The sequence below is a fragment of the Parasteatoda tepidariorum genome, chromosome 6 (assembly GCF_043381705.1).
Source record: "Parasteatoda tepidariorum isolate YZ-2023 chromosome 6, CAS_Ptep_4.0, whole genome shotgun sequence".
NCBI classification, from domain to species: Eukaryota; Metazoa; Arthropoda; class Arachnida; order Araneae; family Theridiidae; genus Parasteatoda; species Parasteatoda tepidariorum.
In genome coordinates this window covers 54745458-54769835 of record NC_092209.1, presented here as the reverse complement: position 1 = coordinate 54769835, position 24378 = coordinate 54745458, and the positions used below count along the sequence as shown (strand labels likewise).

The 24378-nt window shown below is 26.1% G+C and overlaps 1 protein-coding gene across 5 annotated transcripts in view; it reads left to right on the top strand.

Annotated features, from left to right (window-relative positions):
* Nucleotides 1-24378, top strand: part of LOC107436375 (microtubule-associated serine/threonine (MAST) protein kinase dop) — a 59712-nt gene that overhangs the window by 21584 nt on the left and 13750 nt on the right. For all 5 annotated transcript variants that reach the window (XM_071182393.1, XM_016048072.3, XM_016048073.3 and 2 more), the window contains 10 exons: nt 6665-6737; nt 7403-7612; nt 12779-12877; nt 13785-13917; nt 15572-15630; nt 18293-18381; nt 21822-21996; nt 23314-23486; nt 23578-23648; nt 23721-23837. In XM_071182393.1, coding sequence (XP_071038494.1) covers nt 6665-6737; nt 7403-7612; nt 12779-12877; nt 13785-13917; nt 15572-15630; nt 18293-18381; nt 21822-21996; nt 23314-23486; nt 23578-23648; nt 23721-23837 — 1199 coding nt within the window. The remainder of the gene's footprint in view (nt 1-6664; nt 6738-7402; nt 7613-12778; nt 12878-13784; nt 13918-15571; nt 15631-18292; nt 18382-21821; nt 21997-23313; nt 23487-23577; nt 23649-23720; nt 23838-24378) is intronic.

Genomic DNA, 24378 nt, shown 5'->3' with positions numbered 1-24378 from the left:
AATTTGTTTTATTCTTCAAATTTTGCCTCTTACCTATTTTTTTTTAACTTATGAAGAATTATTATGAATATTGTTATTTAACAAAACCCTCTTTTTTTATCCTTATTTGAAAATTAATGACTGATGCCATGTGGATGAAATAAAGTTTTTTCTATTGTCTCAGTAATTTCCCATTGTAATTGATACAAAAAAAAATTATACATTTTTGTGGTGCAATTAACATCTTTATTCCTACTTTCTGCATGCTAGCTAAGTTTTGCTTTAGTGCTTTCTGTTAAAGGTATTTGTTGCTTTATTAGCTTTTACATGCATTATTCCCTTGTATTAATTTAATATGCAAGCATATAAACTTTAAAAAGTGTGCAAATAGTGTAAGTATTGACTTGTGTATGTGTTCATTTTTTTTGTGAGAAGTATTTTGTTTCTGAGTAAAATACTTTAATCTGACAACATCTTCCAAGTCAACCCAGTTTCTTTTTACCTTAATTGTTTAAAAATAAATAAAAAATGTACAATCAAAGGGAAAACATTAAAATAGTTGAGAGTTGGCTGGTTTCATTGTTCCCTTTTGTTACTTTAGCTTGTAAATTTATGTCTACTACAGATTAAATTTCAAAGAAATCTTAAGAATTTCAATAATAAAAGTAAAATAATATTTTCCGAGACACATTGAATTTTATTTCTCATAAATAACATGATTTTTTTTTTCTTTTTTTGAACAACTATAGGTATATTTTTAACAAATTAGTGTAATTTTTTCCTGAATATTTTTTTCAGTGTATCTTAAAATCAATTATATACTTTAGAATGTATTATCACATAAAATTTTCTCTTAACCATTATTATTACATAAAATTTATTTAGTGCATCATTGTTAAACATAATCCTGTTAAATAGTAAAGATTGCGAATTTCAGATTTGATTCAGAATTGAGAAAAAAAAGTTTCTAAAACATTTTCTTTTTTGTTTGTTTAAGTGTATTATTATTAGTTTATAATATTTCACCAGATAAACACTTTAAGTGCTTCCGAGAATACAATTTTGTGGTCTCATAAATCTTCACTTTTGATCAGCATAATTTTGTTGACTATTATATTACTGTCTCAGATTGTTAAATTCCAGTTAAAATTAAATTTGAAAATTTTTCAATAAATCATGTTTTTATTACAGTGGTCTAAGTGCTTTGGTATTGCATTACTTTAACTGTTTTAGTTCTGTCTGTTTAACTCAAATACAGAATTACAAGCAACAGAAAGTTATCAGTTATTCTATCTTATATACCCTTTTCAAAAAAAGGATCTATTAAGAGTATAAAAATTACTTCATCATGGAATATTATTTTAAATTTAGAGCTTTTGAGTTTATATCTTTTAATTTTCTTATGCTTTCTTTTTATATTACATTTTATATAAATAACTTTTGTTAGTAACTTTACTAGTGCAATGTTAATGAGTTTCACATTTCTTTTCTTCGTATCTTTTAAGTTCGTAACCAAATTTAACAATTTTTGTTTTATTTTATGTTTTAAAAGCTTTATAATTTTTAATTAATGCTTGATTTAGCTTTTAATAACATTTTTTGTTGCTCAGAAAGTATATTAGTTTTTATGAAAATGAAAGACTATTTTCTTATGGTGAGTGAATATTTTATTGAATTACCTGCCCATTCTGGTTGAATCTCTTTTGCCCTCTCTCTAGCAATATCATTCCACACTTAAAATATTTTTGCTCTTTGCTGGCAAAATGCTAATCCAGGTGATTTTTAACCCTCCTATTTGAAGTTAAGATATTTCTGCCAAATTTTTTTTGTGGAGACCAGAACATTATTGTAGACAACCCACTTTTTGACCAGTGTGACGCTGTGCTTTTATACGCTTGAGAAGCAATTCACAGATGATGTCAATGCACTGGCAAAAATTTCTTTCTGTGAGAACATGAGGAACCCATATGTCAAGCTTTGAGATTTAAACTAGATGTTAGAAATAATAATGAATGGTAAAATTAGTTACATTTAATCTCCCAGTGATCTCACCAGTTGTAATTCACTGGTTTGTAATGATTAATGCCTTTATTGTATCTTCGTCAGCTTTAACTGGCCTTCCAGACTATAGTGCATCTTCAACATCAAAATTGCCAGATTGAAATTTTGCGGACCAGTTTTGGCGCCGGTGTTCTTTCAATAGATCTTCTTCATACACATTACATAATTTTTTTCTTGCTTGAACTGCATTTTTACATTTTCGATCGTGAAAAAATAAAATATGCCAAAAAGGCCGGTTTTCACTTAGCATATTTGAGCATATTGAGCAAGCAAAAATTGCTGCTTAAAACTGATTAAACTTTTTCCCGAGCTAGCCTTGCTGTATCAGCTCTCAAAATATGTAATAATTAGGTGCCATAAGTGTGAATTTAGCTGTTAAAAAATACAATTTTCTTTGTTGGGATAAAAACAAATACTTTGTAAACAATCTAATAATATTTCATTTTTAACTTACAATAATTTTTGAGTTTAATGATTGCTGCCTATCACATATATGAATAAGTATGATTGAGAGGTAAGTAAATTTAGTATGTGTTTAAGTAGTTTAGCTCAGTTATATGTGGGCTGGCCTTAATGTTTTACCTTATCCACGATGTACTCACTTTCTGTTTTGATTGAAATGTTTCTGTGTTTCTTCCCCCTTCTTTATAATGCCTTTATATGCAGTAAAACCAAGATTATCCAAACTTAATCATATACAAAAATAGAATTGTCCAAATTCATTCTTATAATTCTATTTATCTATGCTGATTCTGAAGGGTTTTTTCTTCTTCTTTTTTTAACTCTTGGTGTTGTCTTAAAGACTTAAAACACTTTTTTTATTGTATGCCTACATAAAATTGATTATTTTATGCATGTAACAAATTATTGTTTTATTGGTTGATGAAGTTAGTTGCTTTAGTTTAAAAAAATAAATAAAATAAAAATCTGAAAGCTGTAATTTTTATTTAATTAAAATCTGCTTAGCTTGACCATCATGGTTTCGGTTAAAATGAAGTCTGTTCTGTGCAAGAGATAAACAATATGTAGTTTGATTAAAATCAGAACGAAAAATTTACAAAGAAATAAAAATCAATTAAATTAACTTAAAAATCTATTAAATTAGCTTCTGTCAGAATTGAACGCTGCTTTGAACAAATTCACAGAACGAATATCTAAAAAAAAAAAAAAAAAAAAAGAGGCGAAGAAGTACTACAACCTGGGGCAATTGTGCATGTGGATTTGGAAATTAAATAACTTTATACCCATATGACAAAAAGATATTTTTTAGAAGAACTTAACAGATAGTAATTTTTTTACAAAAGGAAAACTAATTTCAGAGAGTGAAAATAGATTAAAAAATTATTCTGCTTGTATAATGCAAATATTTCAATTCTTTTAAGTTGGCCCAGTTCCAATCACTTTAGATAATCAAGATCCTACTGTATATATATATTATAGTTAGCTTTTTTTTCATATTTGAGAATTTATTTACAAGTTTGATTAAAATTAATCATTGACAATCTATATTATCTTATAATATTCTATTCTCTTATAAATTTATAGTAACGAAATGTTTATTTTAATAAGTATATGGGCATAATCTTATTATCTAAGAATTAAAAAAATTATAAGTACAATATATTAAAAACAACTGAATGTAATAAATATTCGTCATTTCAGATAGTTTTTTGTGAAAGAAATGTTTCAATTACGGAAAGTAAAATCAATTGATGTGTTATATATGTTGCACTGTTGCTATTCATTAATAGAAATTTTCTATTTAATGTTCATTACATGTTAAGTATGTTACCACTTGTTTGTTTTAAAAATTGTCGTTAAAATTTTATTTGTTGTTTATTATATGTATAGATTTAGAATAACTGTTGTTTGGGTCTGTGATACTTGTAATATACATTTCACAATATGTTTTCTATTATAAAGTTATATTCATTGTCAATTTTGAAACAGAACTTGAAATATTTATATTTTTTTACAATATCTTATTTAATTTCGCTTTCTTCCTTATTCAAGTTTAATTGTTTTATAAATTTACTTTTTTCCTTCCTCAGTAGCTTCAGCTTAACATAATATTATCGTTGAAATTTATTGATGTTTTTTTTTTAATATAATGTAATTATTTTTTGACTAATTTCAAATTTATGAATATCTGTGAACGCAAGTTGTGTTTTAATATATGTTTTATTTCACTCATTGAAATTGGTGCCTTTACAACGTGGGAAAAGGTTCAACTAATATTTCTTTTCATATGCAAAATAACTACATACAGTAAAGCAATAAAAAAAGATTTATATTTAATTAGTACAGAAATATAAAAACCTGATTATCTTAAAGCAAAATATTTTATTCTTAAATTTTTGTAAAAAGAGAAACTTGTTTAAGTAATGCACTTGTTCTTCATACTTACTGTTGTGAGCCTCAAGGGAAAAAAATTCACATATTCCATAATATGTAGTAATTTTTTTATGCATATAAGTTTTTTTTTTTTTTTTTTTTTTTTTTTTTTTTTTTTNTTTTTTTTTTTTTTTTTTTTTTTTTTTTTTTTTTTTTTTTTTTTTTTTTTTTTTTGAAGGAAGCTTAAATCCATGTAATAAGTATAATTTATTTTGATATGAGTTGCAATGTCTAAATCAATTTTTATTATTGCTTTAAAATTCACGATTCAATTAGTCTTGTTGAGTAAATATGTTGTATGAATAAGATAGAGAAAATTAGATATATATGAATAAAACTTGAAAGAAATGTAGTAAAATTAACCAGGCCATAGTCCCATTTTAAATCACCTAACCCTTCTACATTTATTTGGGTTTTGACACTTTTAGAAAGCTATTGTGTAAAGGGGCTTTTGTAATGTTTTACTATTTTTAAACCTGTTATAAAGATAAATTTAAAGTCAAAACTAATCAGGATCATTCTATTCCATAAATCATATTCTTTCCATCAGTTCTAAATCTGAAACTGCCAAATATAATTGGATTTTTCTATTGAATTTGAATTGTTTCATTCTCTTGGCATGACTTTATCTGATTTGGAAAGTTTTAAAAAAGATCCCTATAAAAGTTTTTCACTTTGTTTATTGTTTCTTTCAGAATTTAATTTAGTAACATTAATGTTAAATAATAAGTAAGAATCTTCATATAAAGAAAGATTTAAAAAAAAAAAATTTTTTTTTAGAATAATCAGTTAGAAATTTTTCTCATTTTTGAATTTTTATTTTTATTTTGAAATTAGATTTAAAATATTTTAATCTAATTCAACAACTAACAATGTTCAACAATTAATTAATATGTTGTTATACATATCTGGACTATTCAAAATTAGAACTGTCTAATTAAAATTTTGAAATTCTGAATGTAAAGAACATAGTAAAAGTTTTTTTTTTTTATTCTAGTTCATTTTATGTCAAGCTCAAGTGAAAAATTTAGCAGTCAATCTGTATTTATAGGTATTAGTAAAAGATTGTCATATCTTTCCAACAAAAGAGCACAAAAAAAAGGAACAAAATTATAGAAATTTCAATCACTACCCTTTCTCCCCCATCCTTTTGCCGTTTTCTTTAGACAAAAACCCTTATTCTTATTTACCCTTCCCCTGTGATTGGGTTACAAAATAAAAGTAGGGTGTGGGAAAACCGATAGAAAAAAAGAAGTATTGAACAAAGCCATAGCTAGTATTAGTCATTTTTAACCATGTATGCAATAATTTTTAAAACGTGCAGTTTTTCAAAATGCTAATATTTTTCCCATTTTCCATATCGAAAGTCGGGTAATTTTTGATACGTGCGATTTATAATGCTATCAAATTTGAAATCAAAGAGAAAGGGGAATACATAATTTTTCCCACCTATGTTTTTTGCACCAGATTATCGTCACCTTAATGTTTGGAAGGTCTGAATCTCTTTCAAATAATTTTCACTCTTGTACATGGTTTTAGTTACCTCTCGATATGCAGTGTTTCTTCAAATTTTAAATGCAATCATTGTTTGACATTCATTATTATGACAGATAAATATTGTTAATATCCTTAATACTTAGCTATTCATTCTTTTAAATTTTTAATAAAGATCAATAGTATTTTTATCAATAATGTTCAGGTTTTTATCAGTAATGTTTCAGCCGCTAATAGGTACATTTTAGTTCTTCAGATTCTGTGAGTTATGAAACAAATATTGTGATTCACATGAAAGTGATTTAAGAATCACGTGTCAAAAATCTCATTAAAGTGATTTTTAAATCATTCATGTGGGGTTTGCATTAAAATGCTTTCTGAATCATACAAAGTTATACACATTAAGTGTTTTAAATTTTCAAATGGTTAAATTTAATCATCATATTTATCATATTAATTATTGCATTTTTTTAATGATTAAAAACTAATAATTGTAAACTTTAAATTAACACAGATAGTTTTGTTTTTAATTAAAAGTTTTCAAAACAATACAAGTGCATTATAATTATTTTAAGAATATGCTTACACATTAATTTAATATTTTATTTCAAGTTATTAGCTACAGAATCTGTTTTAGCGAATGTTATATAAATTAAATTAATGATATTTTTTTTTTAGAAAGTATGTCATTTTTTATCTTTTGTAGTTTGAGTGATAGCAATGATTTTTATTCTAGTCCTTTACGTTCTCCTGGTGTTGATAGTGAAGTTGTAGCTATGAATAATGTCTACAAAGAAAGGTTTCCTAAAGTGAGCAATTTTGATTTTTACTTATGTTTTATATTAGTCTTGAAAAACTATTTAAAATTGATGGATTGTTTATTACTTAAATTAATAAAAAATTTTATGAAAATTTTTTCCTTTTTTCGTTGAACAGCTTTTTCTTACACTTGCATTTTATTTTTATTAACTTATTTTATTGTTTGATGAATATTTTGTTAAATGAAACTCTTACTTTAAACAGTTTTTTTTAATATATATTATTGTATAATCTAGGCATTGTATGCCAAATACTTTAATTTTTGAGTTTTGAATTAAATAAAGATATTTGAATCTAAAAAAACTATTTCTCAGTATATTTTTTAGTTTAAAACTTTCCATGTGGTCAAAGTTTTTTTAATATTTTTTTCATTCATAGTATACAGTTGTATTTTTTATACTTTCATAAAAAGTAACACTTTAAAGTAAATTAAAATCGTAAAATATATTTGTTTTTTCGATTGTACCATATTTTTCAAAGCCATTATATATATAAGCTGGTAATATGTTTAGTTTAAGCCAAAAGTAATATTTCTGTTTAAAAGCTTTGCTGATAAAACTATTTAATTCAACATGTATAAACACTATTAATTTATGAATTGTTTGAGACACTTATTATTGTTTTACATTCTCATTATTTCTTGTATTTTCTAAAGGCTACACAGCAAATGGAAGACAAATTACATCAGTTTTTAAATGAACACAGGAACTATGATCATAGTGATTCCTTAGATGCAGTGGCTCGCTTTGTTCATCACCAAGTCATTCAAATGGCTGAAGATTGTCTTTCTCAATCTCAGAACCAAATTGTAACTTCACAATATTTTTATGAGATGTCTGAAAACTTAGAAAGACTATTAGTCGAAGTAAATCAAATTTCTGCTCTAATATTTAGTTTTTTTTATTCTTGTGCATTTACTTAAGAATGCTAAAGCATATTTTTATTTTAATAAAACTCTGATAAAAAATTTGAAAAGGAAAAATTATTTTTTTAAATTGAAAAGTTTTTGTTTGTCTCAAATTGAAAATAAATAGATAAAGCTAATTAAGATGTCCCTACCTTTAGACTTTCATAGGAATTATAAAACATCAGAAATAGTTGTATAATAGAATTAGAATAGTAGAAATCATTTATATGGGAATTTAAAATTTTGTGTTAATCATAAGTTTTTTATTGCATATAATATAATTACATTGGTTTATCGTTTAAGCTTAGTATTAAGAGAATGTATGTCTTAAGTTTTTTTTTATCTCAACAATCAGTTACATTTCTATAAATGTTTCTATATTGTGCGTAGCTGTGAGAATTGAATATCTGTAAGACCTTCCTTATTCTAAGTAATTAGAGCCAAGGAGAGAATACAAGGGTCGTTTACTTCAGGAAATCAAAATTTTTAGATTACTTTGGATATTCATTTTCAAAATTAAGCATATATTTTTTCTAATATATATTTTATAAATGTTATATTTAAATAAATACTTCCCTATCTACCATATATATAAGAATATTTTAAAACCTACTCTAGATTACAGCACATTTTAAATAGAACCCACTAACTAGCTAAAATTATTATTTGTTGTGTTAGTTCCTTGTAACCCAAAATGTAAAAAAAACTTCTTCCATCATATTAGTAGCATAACATATCAGGGTTGGCAAGGTTTAGGACAGAATGGATTAATCCACGGTTTAAACCCTGGATTAAACCGTCCTGTCCAAAACCCCTTTGTCCAAAACTGTCCAAAACCCTTTTACTCAAATTATGTCACAATTTTATCTGAACAATATTTACGAGGTAAAATAAACACAGAACTAATAACATATTGATAATTAAATCTACTACAGAATATTTGTGTTTAAAAGTATAATGTTTTATTAATATTGTTTGACTCTTCAATTTAAACATTAAACAAAATCATGATTTATCAGTAATCAAGTTCCTCTAATTCAATAGTACATAACTGAAGTTGGACCTTGCCATACAGGTTAAGCTATTAGGGACTAAGTGCTTGGTTAGTCATGAACAGGTTTATTTATCTATAGTACTATTCAAGAATACTGTTATTTCATTCATGTTCAATTCTTTTAGCATAGTGGTGATACATCACCAGTGTCAGTAACTGAAACTGATGTTATGCCCTTCAAAACTGTTAATACATTTTTCTGTTATTTTGTATTTTCAATGTAAACTAATATATTTATATTTAAAAAAAATTTTTTTTTTAAAAATTGATGTCTTTTTTATCATCCTGTGATCCAGAAATTATAAAATTGTTTAAAAAAATAATGTGAAAAATAAAAGGATAATTTTTAAACGAATTTAGTATTTTTTTAAAAAAATATATTATTTTTTTATATTGCATTATTTATCTTTATGCAAAAACATTATTTATCAGTATTAAAAGCATATTTATATTTAAAGGTTTAGGTATTCACTTTTGTTGCTCAATGAATTATGGAGCTTCAAAAATTATAAACCTTTTTCTATTATATTATTTTCTTTTGATAAGTTAAAGTAAATTGTATAAAAAATATCAAATATTTATTGAGACATGTAATTATTATGTGTACAATGGTTACAGCTATAGAATTTTTATCTTTTAATAAAGTTCAAGGTTATGGACAGTTTTACCCAGTTGAGGACTGTTTTACTCAGTTCAGGGTTGGAGTTTTTGCTGGCAAAAAGGTTTTTTTTGCCAGGACAGTGGCAAAAACTGGTAAAAACCGGCAAAAACCAAATTATCTAAATTGCTGATTAAATATTATTACAAAATACTTGAAACAAATTTAAATCAATCATAAGGAATAATAATTTTCATACATTACATGAAAAAATTATTTTTAACATATTAATAAATAATATACCTGAGGGTAATAATTTTTAAAAGATTGAAAATTTTTGATCTCTTTTCATTTTAGAATCCTAAAATAAAAGTTTTTTTAGAAATAAATATTATTATTTGTATAATACTATTATTTATTATAAAAAATTATTATTTGTACAATAAATAACTACACATGTTGATAGATATTTTATGCTTTAAATTATATTTGTATTAATTTAAAATAAGTTCATTTCACTGGAAAAAAGAGAATAATCACAAATTTTCCTATCAATAATGTTTTAAACTACTAAAATGATACATTATCATTTAATTATGAAATAATAGTTTTGTTAATTTTTTTGTAATTATTTATATTCATAGTATATTTCAATTTTAGGAATAATTTTGTATAAAAAATGTGTTTTTTTCCTCTCATTTTGGAAAATATAGGTTTTTGCCACTTTGCTTGGCAAAAACCTGTTTTTGCCAAGACGGTTTTTACCGGTATTTACCATGTTTTTTTCCACCTGCGGCAAAATCTTGGCAACCCTGACCCAGTTGAAGACAGTTTTACCCAGTCGAGGACAGTTTTGCCCAGTTTAGGACAGTTTTACCCACGTGTCCTGTCCAAAACCAGTTTAGGACGTCCAAAACCCCAACCCTGTAACATATAGGTGATATAGTTCATCTTTCTTTCATTTATTACTGTTGATATATATATCATTACTCAAGAATGCCCTCATACACACATGCATTTGTTTTCTCAAGTAAAAAGAAAAAAAGAAATAGGAAAAATACAATATGAATTTGGTGATAGTTAAATTTTTTCCCCTAACAAAAAAAAAGAAAGAAAAAAAGAAACTAGAACTTACTATCTGAAATCTTTCAAAACTTCTTTAAATACTCATTTGTTAATAAAAATAAGTATGCATTTTTAAGTTATCCCAATATAATAACTGCTTAAAAAGAAGGTGGAAAGAAACTAAAGGGGTAAGGGAATTGGAATCAGTTATGAGAGTAACCTGTGTAAAAGAGGTTTTGATAATTGAGGTTTAATCTGAGTTCTCCCTAGTTTTTGGAAAGGGCAGAGGGCTTCCTCTCAGGAAAGAGAAATTTACTTAACATAGTAAAAATTTTCTCAAGATGTGTAATGTTATATAATAATTTAATTTGATCCTCAAGATTTTTTTAACTTATCCTCTGATACCATTTTATGTCTAGATTTAAAAATAATAATTCTCTCTCATTATAGAAACAAAAGAAAAATTTGTAGGTTATAAAAATAATTAGAATTGCTAAAAGACAATCTCAGTACATAAATTTTTTTTCAAAAAAAAGCTAATTAATTGATAAACAACTTGAAAGCTTTTTTCTATAATAAAAATTTTAAAAATATATAAAATTATATAGTATAAATATATATAATTATAAAAAAAATAAACATTTAAAGGTGCTTATTTTTTTTTTAAAAAAAAAAAGGGTATCTATTTAAAAAATAATTCTAAAATTTAAAGTCATTAAAAATTTATTAATATCCCATGCCCCGAAAAAAGAGGTACAGTACTGAACCCGTTATCCGGAAATCAGAAAACCAAAAAACCGGAATTAAATTCGATAAATTTTCCCGCGATTTTTAAAAAAAAAAATTTTTTCCTCATAAAATTTTAGGATTTTTTTTTTTCTTTTTTTTTTTTAAAGATGTTCACCTTACCATCATTTTGGAAATAATCATTAGTGTATTACTTCATCGTTTTTTCTTCTTTTTAAGATTATTTCCAAAAAAAAATTTTTTTAGTTGTGTTTAACAAAAAAACGGCTTTTTGTAGCGATTCAGAAAACCGGAAAAATCAGTTATCCGGAATAGCGATGGTCCCGATCGTTCCGGTTCCCTACTGTACTTATAAATATTTATAGCAGTTGAGAATAATCTTTACAAAATAAATATTTGTAATAGTAATCAGAATTAATCCTATAAACACATAATTTTACCAGTGTATAATTATTATTTAAACTGTGAAATAATTTTTTTCAAAAATGAATATGAAAAAAGGGGCAGGCAGGGTGGGCCACCTTCTGAAAAGACTTAAGGATAATACAGGTTTTACTTTTTATGCATTCGTATTCTTATTTTGGCTGTTAGCTGTAACAGTCTTTCAAATGCTTCTTTTTTTAATGCAATTTTTTTTTAATCTTAAATGATGCATAAAAAGATAAAAGCTCATTTAAGAATAATAGTAATTTTGCCTATTTTGTGGATAAATTTCTTTTCATTTTTTTGATTCACTGTTTTTTTTTTTTTTTTTTTTTTNTTTTTTTTTTTTTTTTTTTTTAATTTATTATTTTTTTCATCTGCAAGTCTCTACTACAGAAACTTTTAGGTTTTAAGAAATTATTACATTAGTCAACCTAAGAGTTATCATGGAAGTATAATTTAATATCATGTATTCTGAACTTCATAAATGGCTGGTACATCCCTTATAGTAAAAGCCACTCTCCGAAGGATTGATCATGAAAACCACCAAATCGAGACTTGGTGTTTGGTCCTCTGTTTCACTAGGCTCTTCAGATTTTCTACCAGGCTCAAGTCAAGTGTTTTGCAGATCCGTAGAAATATATTAGGGTATGTGAATTTTCATTGAACCAGGTGAATATTCTTTCACTCTGATGAGTTTTGTTTTTGTCATCTTGAAAAAAAGAGTCATCAATGTCATGTTCGTCATGAAATGGCCGCACCTTATTAACTAGATTGTAAAAATAAGCACGCTGATTCATGTTAGTGGTTAAGTAACTCAATGAGCAGCCCCAATCCATAATATATTTGTAAAAAAAAACATCACACATTATAGGAAAAACACAAATTAAATTTTGCTTTTCGCAATTTTTCTGAGAGTGACTAATTTTTCATCCTGTGAGCTTGTTCTATGCATAGAGGGAGGATAAAATGACGGAATGAGATATTTCATAACTAAAGTTGTAGAATATGTAAAAAAAAATTTTTTTGTATAAAAGTAAGTAAATTGGAGTTTAAATAAATGTATTAGATTTTCGTATAATAAATAACATTCACTATAATATTCGTGAACAGTTTTAAAATTTGGGTAAAATTAGCTATACCACATTTTACTGCCAAAACGCTAATGTCTTAGCAGTATAAAAATAATTTTTTTGGCAATTGATGTTTCATTATGATACCATTTATAACTTTGTAGTGTCAAGAAAAGTCTCCAGGAGCTGCTCAATATCTCAAAGGTTTAATTAAGAAGCTATTGGTTATTATCTCACGCCCTGCTCGCCTTTTGGAATGTTTAGTAAGTGGTTTAATGTTTGTCATCATCTTTATCTTATTACTTACAATAACAACTTATAGATTGGATTATCATAAGTACTAACCGAATTCAAAAATACATTAGTATTGAGGATCCTTTTAAAAAATATTTTATCTTTTAACAAGACTTTTCACAAACATTTTTCATTTTTAAAACAATTGATATTTTTAAAATTACTGGCAATAGTGCATAACAAAGCATGTCAAACACAATAAAAATCGTATGTTGCATTATTATCACATTTTGCATAGTTTGCAATGTTTCAAGAACTTTTTAAGCAAACCAAAAAATGTTTATATGCAATTATAAAATTGATTTATCTTAAGATATTTTTTAAAAGAAATAATTTTTAATAATATTTAATTTAATAGTGAAAAGTTTTGAATTGTAAGGTATGCAAATTTTTTCATTGTTATTTTAACTAACCAAAAATTAAATTTTACAAAATCAGTTGAATTGTCTTTATTTCAATTTAAAAAGGTTGTGTGTCAAACATTTGATTTCTTGATAAGCCACCAACAGTTTTGTTTGTTTGTACATTATCACTTATTCAATTTTAATTATGTTTTTTTTTTTTCATAATTTTTTGTTCTAATTCTTAATTCTTTCTTATTCTTAATTCTCATTTTTTCTTAATTTATTTTTTTTTTCTTAATTTCTTGCTTGATGAACTTTGCATTTATAAGATGTATCCTGAAGAAATTTTTTACAATATTTTGGAAATATATGATTTTAAAAAAGTTGAACAAACTTAGATATCCCAAATTGTTTACATAGATTAAAATTATATTTATTTATAGACTTTATTAATGTTATGAAACAGAGTTCAAAATAAAATTCATCAAACTTAGAATACTTTGTTAGTAAAAGTTTTACTTTACTTTTTTAGGAATTTGATCCTGAAGAATTCTATCGGTTACTGGAGGTTGCTGAAGGACATGCTAAAGTTCAACAAGGGGTGACAACAGATATTCCCAAGTATATCATAAACAAACTTGGTTTAAATAGGGATCCTCTAGCTGGTAAGAATTTAAAAAAAAATTATTTAGCTTTTTTGTATTTAATTGTTTTGTGTTTTTTTTCTAAATAAATAAATTAAAGTATCGCTAACGTGCTTTTATTTAACATGACGCGTAGTGTTTTTGAAAAGTGTTTAAATCTGCTTATTTTCTTTTTTTAAAAGCTCTTAAGGGTGCTTTTTTTTATTGGGTAGTTTTGAAAAGTGCTTAAATTTGTCGTTTCGAAAAATGAGATTTCTTTCTTTACCATGTTAATTTTCGCCACGTATTATTCAAAAGCGGCAATCATTTTACATGTTTGATGAAATACTTATAGGTTTGCTTGTGCATGTTCTAAGCTGGGTGCCGTGAGATTCTTGTACTCTCATGTGCAACTCTGCTGCATTTTGCAAGATATTCTCAATTTCATGCTTTATTTTCCACCCCATGAAGTCAAACCGAAAAATCTCTCATTTTTTTTATGGTGCCTAATATAATCAAGAAAAGAATTCTTTGTCAGAAACTAGTTATTTTATCATGATCATGTAAAGTTTTTGAAAATTATTTTGCATTTTGTTTATGTATATATTGCTTAAAAAGTACTTAAAAGGTGCTTATTTTTTGTTGAAAGATTTGACTATGCACCCTATTTTATCAATTGATTTTTTATTTAAATTTCCATTTTTTCAGCGAGGAACCTGGTATTAAATATACATTATGAATATCTGATTGTAGAATTAAAGGAAATGTTGAGTACTATGCTAAATAAGATTCATTATAAATAATTCTAAAATAGATTGTTGATATTTACAATTAAACTAAAGTGTTTAAGTATTATTTAATGCATGCAAATATTTGTTTTAAATATAAAATTAAATAGTATATTAGTTGTTTACATTTTTATATGACACTTTACTTAAAAAGTTCTGTGGGAAAGCTGTAAAAAAAATTGGTGTGAATGGGTTAGTTGTTGGGGCTGGTGCATGGTGAGTTATGCTTAATAATACAGTCGAACTCGTTTATAACGAGCACAAAGGGACCGTAACATGTACTCGTTAAATCCGAGTGCTCGTAATAAACGGGTCCTTAAGACAGGCGTGCAACCAGAAGAGGGGGGGGGCTTGGGAGGTCATAAGATTGAGTATACTTAAAATTTAATTAATACTTACTTACTTTAATTACATTAATTAATTTAATTAAATACTTTTCTTAATTAATGACAACTAACCCCCTTCCCTCGCATTTCTTTATCATTTTGAAAAAAAGATAAGACAGAAAGACTAGAAAGATGAGAAAAAAGATTGCAAGACAGAAAAATATTGCTCGCTAAAACCGGGTCTTGCTCGTTCAAAGCGACTTCTGTTCCATAGACTTAACATTGATCCAACCAAAAATTCTCGTTTCTCTCGGTAAATCCGAGTTCTCGTTAAATCCGAGCTCGTCATAAACGAGTTCGACTGTAATAGCAAAATGGAAGCAATTAACTTATTAGATAAGAGAAATGTTACATCACAAGTTATTTATAATTGCCACTCATTTTTAATTTAGCAAGAATTAGTTTCATAATTTTTTTAAAAAATCTAATGAAAATTAAGAATATTATTAATGACTCCTATTCCTTTTTAATTGTTTTATGTATAATATTTTAAAAATTCTTAAAGTGCTATTTGAATTTCAGAGTTAAGTCAAGAATTGGCTAATGAATTTGACCCACAAGATCAGATTGATTATTTAACAGTATGTTTCTCATAATTGTTTATATATTATTTTACAAGATTATTTTTTTAGCTCATGAATTTTATTATTGTTATCATTCATGAAATATTTGTTTAATACAAGGTATAATGTAATAAATAATTAAAAATTATGTGCCTAGGTTTTCTCTCATATTTTGAAGTTTCTCACAGTGTATTCTTTGTCTTTAGAAATGTAGGTTTTTATTCTTTTTTTTATTATTACATATTAAATTTTTTTTGTTTTTCTTTTTTTCTTTTTTTTTTTTTGTTTCCATTCTTTTCTTTTTGATACCTCTTAACTGTGCAAGAATCTAAGATTTGACCAAGCTTGAATAAATAGATGCTGTGGAATTATTCATTTAAAATGTGAATTTTTTATTAGAAGTTATAAGGTATTAAATAAAAAGTCAATATTTTGCTCAAAATGCAATTTGTATATTAATAGCTCATTAAAATTTCAGCTACATTCTTTTGGCATGACCAAAAGTAAATAAAAAGTTACATAAATTTTCAATAATTTTTTTTTTTGGTGATTACTTATTTATTTTTTTATTTTGCTTCTTTAATTATATTTTTTTTCTTTGCATTTTTTTTGTTAAATGATAAGTAAAACAGGGTTGCCTTGCCACTGGGAAAACTTGTAAAATACAGGGAATTTAAGAATCATCTAAATTAAGAAAAATGCTGGAAATTTTGAGTTTTTCCTCATAAACTGGGAAAATACTGTGAATTTATTTATTATTTTCTTTTTTAAAAAATATAAACTTCTCAAAGTGCAATCAATGGGATGATTAAAGATAAGTCTGCTATACCATTTTATTTTATTTACTTTGGTATTTTTTTCAAGTATGTTTAACTGTTCTTTATTTCTCTAAGTTTTTTCTGTGATTAAAACTAGTATAGTTATCCTAATATAGTTCACACATGATCACTGTGATTATGTGTTTCATCTTAATTAACATGTGTGTAAACATGGTGCGTAGCATTTTTAAAAGGTGCTTATTTTCGTTATTTGAAAGTCCTTAAAAGTGCTTTTTTTCAATAGTGTGTTTTTAAAAAGTGCTTAATTTTTCCTTTTCGAAAATGAGATTTTTTTTCTTTACCATATTGATTTTTACATTGTTCTATTCATTGTTCTATTTCACAATTCATTCAACCACAATACACTTTGGCTTACCGCCGGTCCGTAATGTATGATAGTGCCAATCATATTACATATTTGATTAAATACTTGGGTGTCTGCATGTGTATCAACTATGCTGGATCGAGTGAGATTCTTGCACTCTCAGGTGCAATTCCGTTGCATTTTGCAAAATATTCTCAACTTCAGGCTTCATTTTCCATCCTCTGAAATTGAACTGAAAAATATCTCGATCTTTTTATGATGGCTAATATAATAAAGAAAGAAAATTTCTTTGTCTGAAACTAGTTATTTTATCATGATCATGTAAAGTCTTTGGAAGTTATTTTTCATTTTGTTAATGTATAAAATGCTTTAAAATATTATTTGGGTGCTTTTAAGGTGCTTATTTTTGTTGAGACATTTGACTACGCACCATGATAAAATGTTTAAGGAAATATAGGGATTTGTTTTCCAAATTTGATTGGCAACCCTGTTAAATGTCTAAACTGTAGTGAGCAGTTGAGATTCAACCTTGACAATTGTAATTTAATCATGTATTTACTCAGTGTGAATTTAGTCACCAACTTATACACCAAATGCACACAAATTTCACCAATTGAAAGAGTTAGCGACTTTTACACATGGAATAGATTATAGTTGAACCTTGATAACACAAATTTTTCAAAATGAAAAATTCCAAATCTCTTAAGAATCTGAATCTCTTATCATATTAATATTATAAAAAAAAACTTCTTTTAGCTGCATTTATTTATTTTTTTGGTGGCCCTTGACTTTAAAAAATATTTGATCACCTAATAATGATTTTTTCCCCTTATTTCTGCAAATTTTTCTAATCTTTCTTGAACCTTTAAAGGGAAAGAGTTTGTCATTGAAAAGAATTTGCTTGAATCATCCATTCCTAAAGATCTAAACATAATGTGTACGTAGATGTGTATACTTCCATGAAATTCGAAAGAACTTGCTAATTTAATGAATCCAAAAGAAAATATTACTAATAAGGAAGTAATTATTATGAGCAATGATGTTGCAATATCTAGTGAATCTGAAGAATCAGAAATATTTTAAGTGAATACAACATCTGGAGGTACATCAGAAGAGGAGAAGGACAAAACATAGGGACTTCAGCAAAATGTGAAATCATGAAAAAGCAAAAATATTGACACTGTTTGAAATAGCTTTTTTTAAAAAGTAATTGCATGTTATAAGCTTTTAAACAATCACAGTGAATATGACAAAGTTTTTACTATTTTAGTTAGTTTTTTTTTTGTCCGCATTTAAATGTATATGGGCTTTTTGAATTTAAATTTCTAAAAGACCTTTTTATAGATTGATATTTTTATGCATTTAAGTGTGAATCAATTGAAAAAAAAATTATCAAATGTTAATCATTGTAAAGAAATCTAGAAATGATTTATCCACTTGGAAAGAAAAATTGCTAATATATTTCAATAATTTATTTTTTCAAAAAACTGCTTCAGATGCTTGCACTTTTCTAATTTTAAATTTTTTTTCCCTCTAGAAAACAGGTAGAGAACTTTTTCCAAAATCAAAACCTCCATCAGAAAGTGACTTTGAAAATATTAAATTAATAAGCAATGGGGCTTATGGGTATGTAATTTTCTTTCAATCCTATTTCATCAAGAATATTTTTGAGTTGTATTAACACATTTTTCTGTTTATTTAGTGCCCTTGTATTACTACATATTGTCTCTAGTATTATATGTGTCAAATATATATTTATCAAGCATATATCTGAATTATTGATGTTAGATTGAATTCAGTAACATTTATTTATTTCTTATAGTTCTATTCCTTTTACAGACTTAGTTTTTAAGCTATTCTTTATAACTCATCAATAAAATCTGTTTCTGCGCCGAAAAACATATTCATTTTTCTTTTTAAGACATATATTTTTGAACTAACAATTGTTTAAATAATACATTAAGAGAATCACATGCAAAACAAAACTTTAGTTTTGTGTTTTGAAAAAAAATTTAATGTGGCCTTATCCAGTTTATTACAGTTAATTTTATGCAATTAATTTTGTAATTAAACATCATTTATTTCTCTTTTATATACTTTGTACATAATTTAGTCATTAATTGTTTATCATTCTAAGCTTTAAAATTTGATTTGTTAACATGCTCTGACCTGTCAAGCTTTTGTGTCTAATCTCAGAACTTCAAGCTAAAGTATTTTCTTAAGCTTTTTTTCTAACAAGCAAATGAATCAAGGAACCTATTCATAGTTTGCCTAAAAGCTTTCTTCTAGATCAACAATTTCGGTTCTTCAAGGATATTAAGTTTATCATTAATTCCTTGTTAGAACCTTTTTCTTTTTAATCTATTCAGCGTTTAAGATTGAATGGAGTAATAAGTTAAGTTTTGCTTAGACTCTTGCAAAGCTTGACTTTTAAACATCTTTTTTAAAGGTACGCTTTCGCGCAAGCTATTTTAAAGGAAATTAATGAAATTGAATTTAAAAAAAAGAAAATATCTTGCTGAAAATTAACTCGCATTGAGCCAAGATATTAGTCAAACATGAATGTTAATTCGAACTAAATGGTTGCATTTTTAAATGTAATACCTCTACTATAGTGATTTTTTAAAATCAAAACCTGCATTAAGTTGAATTTTTTTCATCCATTGATACAGAACAGAAATTATTTCATTTGATCTAGAGCATACTGTATGTGCCTGTTTTCATACATCCTGTTTTCATCATGTACCCCACAGATCTTGGTATCATAACACTAGACAATTCGATATTTGAAATAGCTTAACATGAGCAAAATACATAAAATGCACTCACAAACTATTCTTTAGAACAAACTATTACTTAATTTTCAGCTATCGATTAGCTACCATGAATATTGTCTTCGAGCTCTTTGCTTATTGTGGAAGATATTACTGGCAGTTTAGTTTTGCCTTTTATTTCTTACATTATCAATCCGAAAAAGTTCATCCTATCCTAAATACTTTAAACTTTTGTTTCATAGTTCATTTTGATGTTCCCTTCTTTCATATTTCTTTACTTTAGTTCCACATAAGGCAAACTCCCTGTTTTTTAAGGCTCTTTTTTTTTAATCACACTTTTTCATAGTTTTTCTTCATTTTTATTCTTTATGACACTTACAATGCCATTACATACATATTTAAAAAAAAATCACCTCTGAGATGATTAGCTTAACGGAAATTAAATGTAGAACATATCTTATCACATGAGCAGCTCAGAAATTATTAAGTCAGTGTTTTACTTTCATCAATTTGCTTTCAAAAAGCACATCTTTGGGAAAGTCATTTAAAAGTAAAGCTATGTAAGTCAAAGCAAAACTTAATAGCTTATTACTCCATTCGATCTCAAACACTAAACAAACGAAATGGTTGAAAAATATTTTAAAATGTCTGATACAATAATGGAAAAAAAAGTATAAAACAGCTTTTTTTGGATGAAGCATATGCGGATGATATCTCTTTTATGAGTGATGTCTTCATTCATGCTAAGATTGTTAATATGAGAAATATTTCAATTTTTTCTTTTTTTTTTTTTGAGGACCAAGTTGTATATTCATTGTTTTTCTGTGTTTGTGAAAGATTTAGGAAAAAATGTCTGAACTTATTTCTTTATATTCCAAAGAAATCAATTTTTCAGTTTAAAGTGTAAAGACATTTCAGAACAGAAGTATTTTATTCTTTTGATAGATGATTCGATACAAAATAGTGTAAAGTTAGTAGCAGAAAAAGTATTACCTGCAGTGAGTTGGCAAAGAGTATGAACTATTTCTCACAGCGAGAGAACATTTAGCCACATAATAAAAATGCAGTCTTAATTCTATTCTTTGCTAAAACAAACTTCGGGAGATGTTTTGACTGGGAAGGCAAACCAGAAAAAACTTCAGAATTTCTTTTTTAAAAAAATTCTCCATCAGTCATTCAAATCTCTTTTTTTTAAAAAATGGATGAATTTATTATTTTGCTCTCTCTTGAGGTGAAAAAGTTATTTACATAAATTTAAAAACGTATTTATATTTTAATAATCTGCTTAAACATTTAGTTTTAAGATCCCTGGCCATGCTAAAGATTTAGGTGCTCAAGGTTGTCTCTGTTCAAACTGTATGTCATTTTTCAACTTTAAACATACTTACTGACTATGCTTTTTAGGTTGGTTGTAAGCATATGCCTAGTTTTGTGAAATTTTTGAATATGGGCCATACTTTTGAATGATGAGTTATTTAATTTTTTTTATCAAGGATATTGTGTAAAACTTGAAAGCTACATAAAACGTATTTTAACTTTTAACATCAGTCTTACACAATTTGATGCATTTGTCTTCATTATGTGGTGTGTTCAGAGAACAGGCAAAGTCAGAAAATTTATCTATCTGGAAAATTTAAATGCCTAAACAATAACTAAGAAGTAATTAGTTTGAGTTCATAGTGCCTAAAAATCCTATTTTCTTTTTTTTTTCTGAAAGGTTAGTTTAAAATGGTACACATAATTACTGATATTCAGGTTCAGTGCAATTCCATGTCTTCTGAAAGCCTTAAGATATTTATAATTTATTATATTTTTATGTTTTATATATTTTTAAGTTAAACTAAAATTTTATCAGTTTAACGAAATATTATAATAGAGTTCATTGAATATTTATTCGAAAATATTGCTCAAAATCAATTTATTGTCAAAACCAATTTTTTTTTTAATCTTATGATATTAAGAGTGTTTAATTAAGGACATTTTTGTTAACTGGCTAGTATTTCCCACGCTATTTTATTCTTACCTATGATCTTTGAGCATTTACCAAATTGAAGAGGGAGAACTCTCAAATTTCACCATTGTAGTTTTTTTTTTTTTTTTTTTCAAGATTATTTTTTGGGGAAATAAAGTCAAACTTCTAATTTTGCAGCCGTTTATTTGCTTTTATTATCTCTAACATAGCAAATTTACATAATGTCATAATTTCTTTGCCTACGGTTTTACACATAGCAATGTTGAAATAACGTATGCACAATTTTGTTGAGCTAATATCAATTCTCTGTTTTTATTTAGGGCTGTCTATTTAGTGAGACATTTAAAGTCGAGGATCAGATTTGCCATGAAAAAAATCAGCAAGCATAATTTGATGCTCAGAAATCAGGTAGAACAAGTATATGCTGAACGAGATATTATGAGCTTTACTGATAATCCATTTGTTGTCAGTATGTTTTGTAGCTTTGAAACAAAGGTATATTATTATTGATTATTTAGTTTGAAACCTTTTTATCTTAATTCTTTTAAAAATGCTTTTATTTATGAGATACGCATAAGAACTAAAATTAAATATGTGTCAGTTGTTTGATTTTATTTTTATTCTCTTAAAATTAGAATGATCATATAATGTAGTTTGAACTTGAGAGGTGACAGGTATTAAAATATGTTAAGTTTTCCCAAAAAATGTTAAAAATATCTCACGTAATTCCTACTTGGTAACCATTCTAGAAACAAAGACAGGTTAAATCTGATAAAGATTTCAAGATAATGAGGTCATGCTGGGTATTGCAATTCATTACACCTGACATGCCTGCAAAATTTAAAAGTGCCATTAAATAATTTTTAAAACAATTTTTTTTTTCAATTTTAGTTAAAAATATTTTATTTTTGAAGTATCTAAGGAAATTGATATCTGTGAAATTATTTTGTAAGAAAATCTTTTGACATGCATTTATGTTTCAAAATAGTTTTGTAAGAGGTAATGAATTACAAGAAGATCTACTAGTTCATAAATGAATGCATGTAATAAATAAATTTCAAAATGCTATTGCAAATTCAAGTATAATATAATTTTGTGCTAAAAATACTTTTTGCTTATAACTGCTTGCGTATTCTTAAAACTTAGATTTATTTTAAAGTTAATTTTAACGTCTCTGCTGCAGGTGTTGTATGCAAGAACAGAAATGAAAAGTACTTATTTGTATTAAAAAATTTGTTTTTTAAATTTTTAATAGAGCAACATAAATGAAATGAAATGCATAGCTTAGAATATGATTTTTTGTTTGAAATTTATCTGTTGGTCAATATATTTAAGGGGTATCATTTAATATATTTTATATTTAATAAATTTTATGTGTAAAAAAAAATTACAGCTAAATTAAATCTTTTGTTCTAGAGAATATTCATGCTAAGACAAATGAATTTTAAGAAAGTAAACTTCATTTATTATTCATTAAAAGAAATTATTTCTAAATCTATTTTCATTGGTTGTAATTCTAGAGTTTGTAAGTGTAAGTAGTCATTTTAGAGAGTCATATTACCCAATAACTGTATTTTTCCCATGTAAGTAATGTTATTGCATTCCAAAACTGTTGCCTCAAATTCATAAACTTAAATACTCTTGAGTTGTACTCATTATAAAATAGTTTTGAGCATGAAAAATATAGAGTTCTTTTTAATTTTGAAAGAAAAGGCAGCTTTTCTTTTATGTATTAAATTTATTTAATAATATTGTTAATTGAGATTTACACTGGTTATTCATTTATTATTTCTGATTTATTTGCTATGCTAGAAACACCTGTGCATGGTAATGGAGTATGTCGAAGGAGGAGACTGCGCTACTCTTCTGAAGAACATGGGACCATTACCAGTTGATTTGGCCCGTTTTTACTTTGCCGAAACTGTTCTAGCTGTCGAATATTTGCATAGCTATGGAATCGTTCACAGGGATTTAAAACCTGACAAGTAGGTTTTATGTTGTTTTTTCTGCATATTCTAGTTTTAAACTAAATACTTTTCTTTAAAAGAAAATAACGCAACTGTTTATTTTGTTTAGCCTATTAATTACTGCCATGGGTCATATTAAATTAACAGATTTTGGATTGTCAAAAGTTGGGTTGATGAATTGTAAGTATAAATTCTAAATGTTCTTCGAACTTTTGTGAAGGAAGAAACTAAGTATTTTGTTTGTTTTTTAAGTGGCCACCAACTTGTATGAAGGTTATGTTGACAGAGAAACTAAACAGTTCACTGATAAGCAAGTGTATGGAACTCCTGAGTATATAGCTCCTGAAGTGATATTAAGACAAGGCTATGGTGAGGATGATATTTTATATTTTGATAGAAATTCAAATTAGGCCAAGAAAGTTCTGCCTTAGGTTTGTTTTCTTACTCATAAGGCTATGTTGTTGTTGTTGCTTATCCCCTTGGCCTAGAGCTCTAGACCAAGTACAGAAGATCATGTCGCATCAGCAAGTCATAGACAGTCCTCCATCGCTCATCAGTTGCCTCACAGAGGCACCAATGCAATCCAAAAGATGAGATGGAGAAGCGATGGCCGAGCAATGACAATAGGCATAGGTCTTTCCTGAGGGAATGTTTCTTTCATTATTTGATACTTAAATATGTATTCATTAAATAGCATAGTATATATTAATGTAGTCCATTAATTATATGAACAAAAATTTTGACAAACGTAGATTGAAATTTTGATATTATGCTTATTTCAGTTAAAATTTCCACGCAATACTATAAATTAATAAAAAAAATATTTAATATAATACTGAATTATTTAATATATATGTTACTTTTACTAAATTATTTAATATAAAAAATCTCAGGGCCGCCATTAACAACT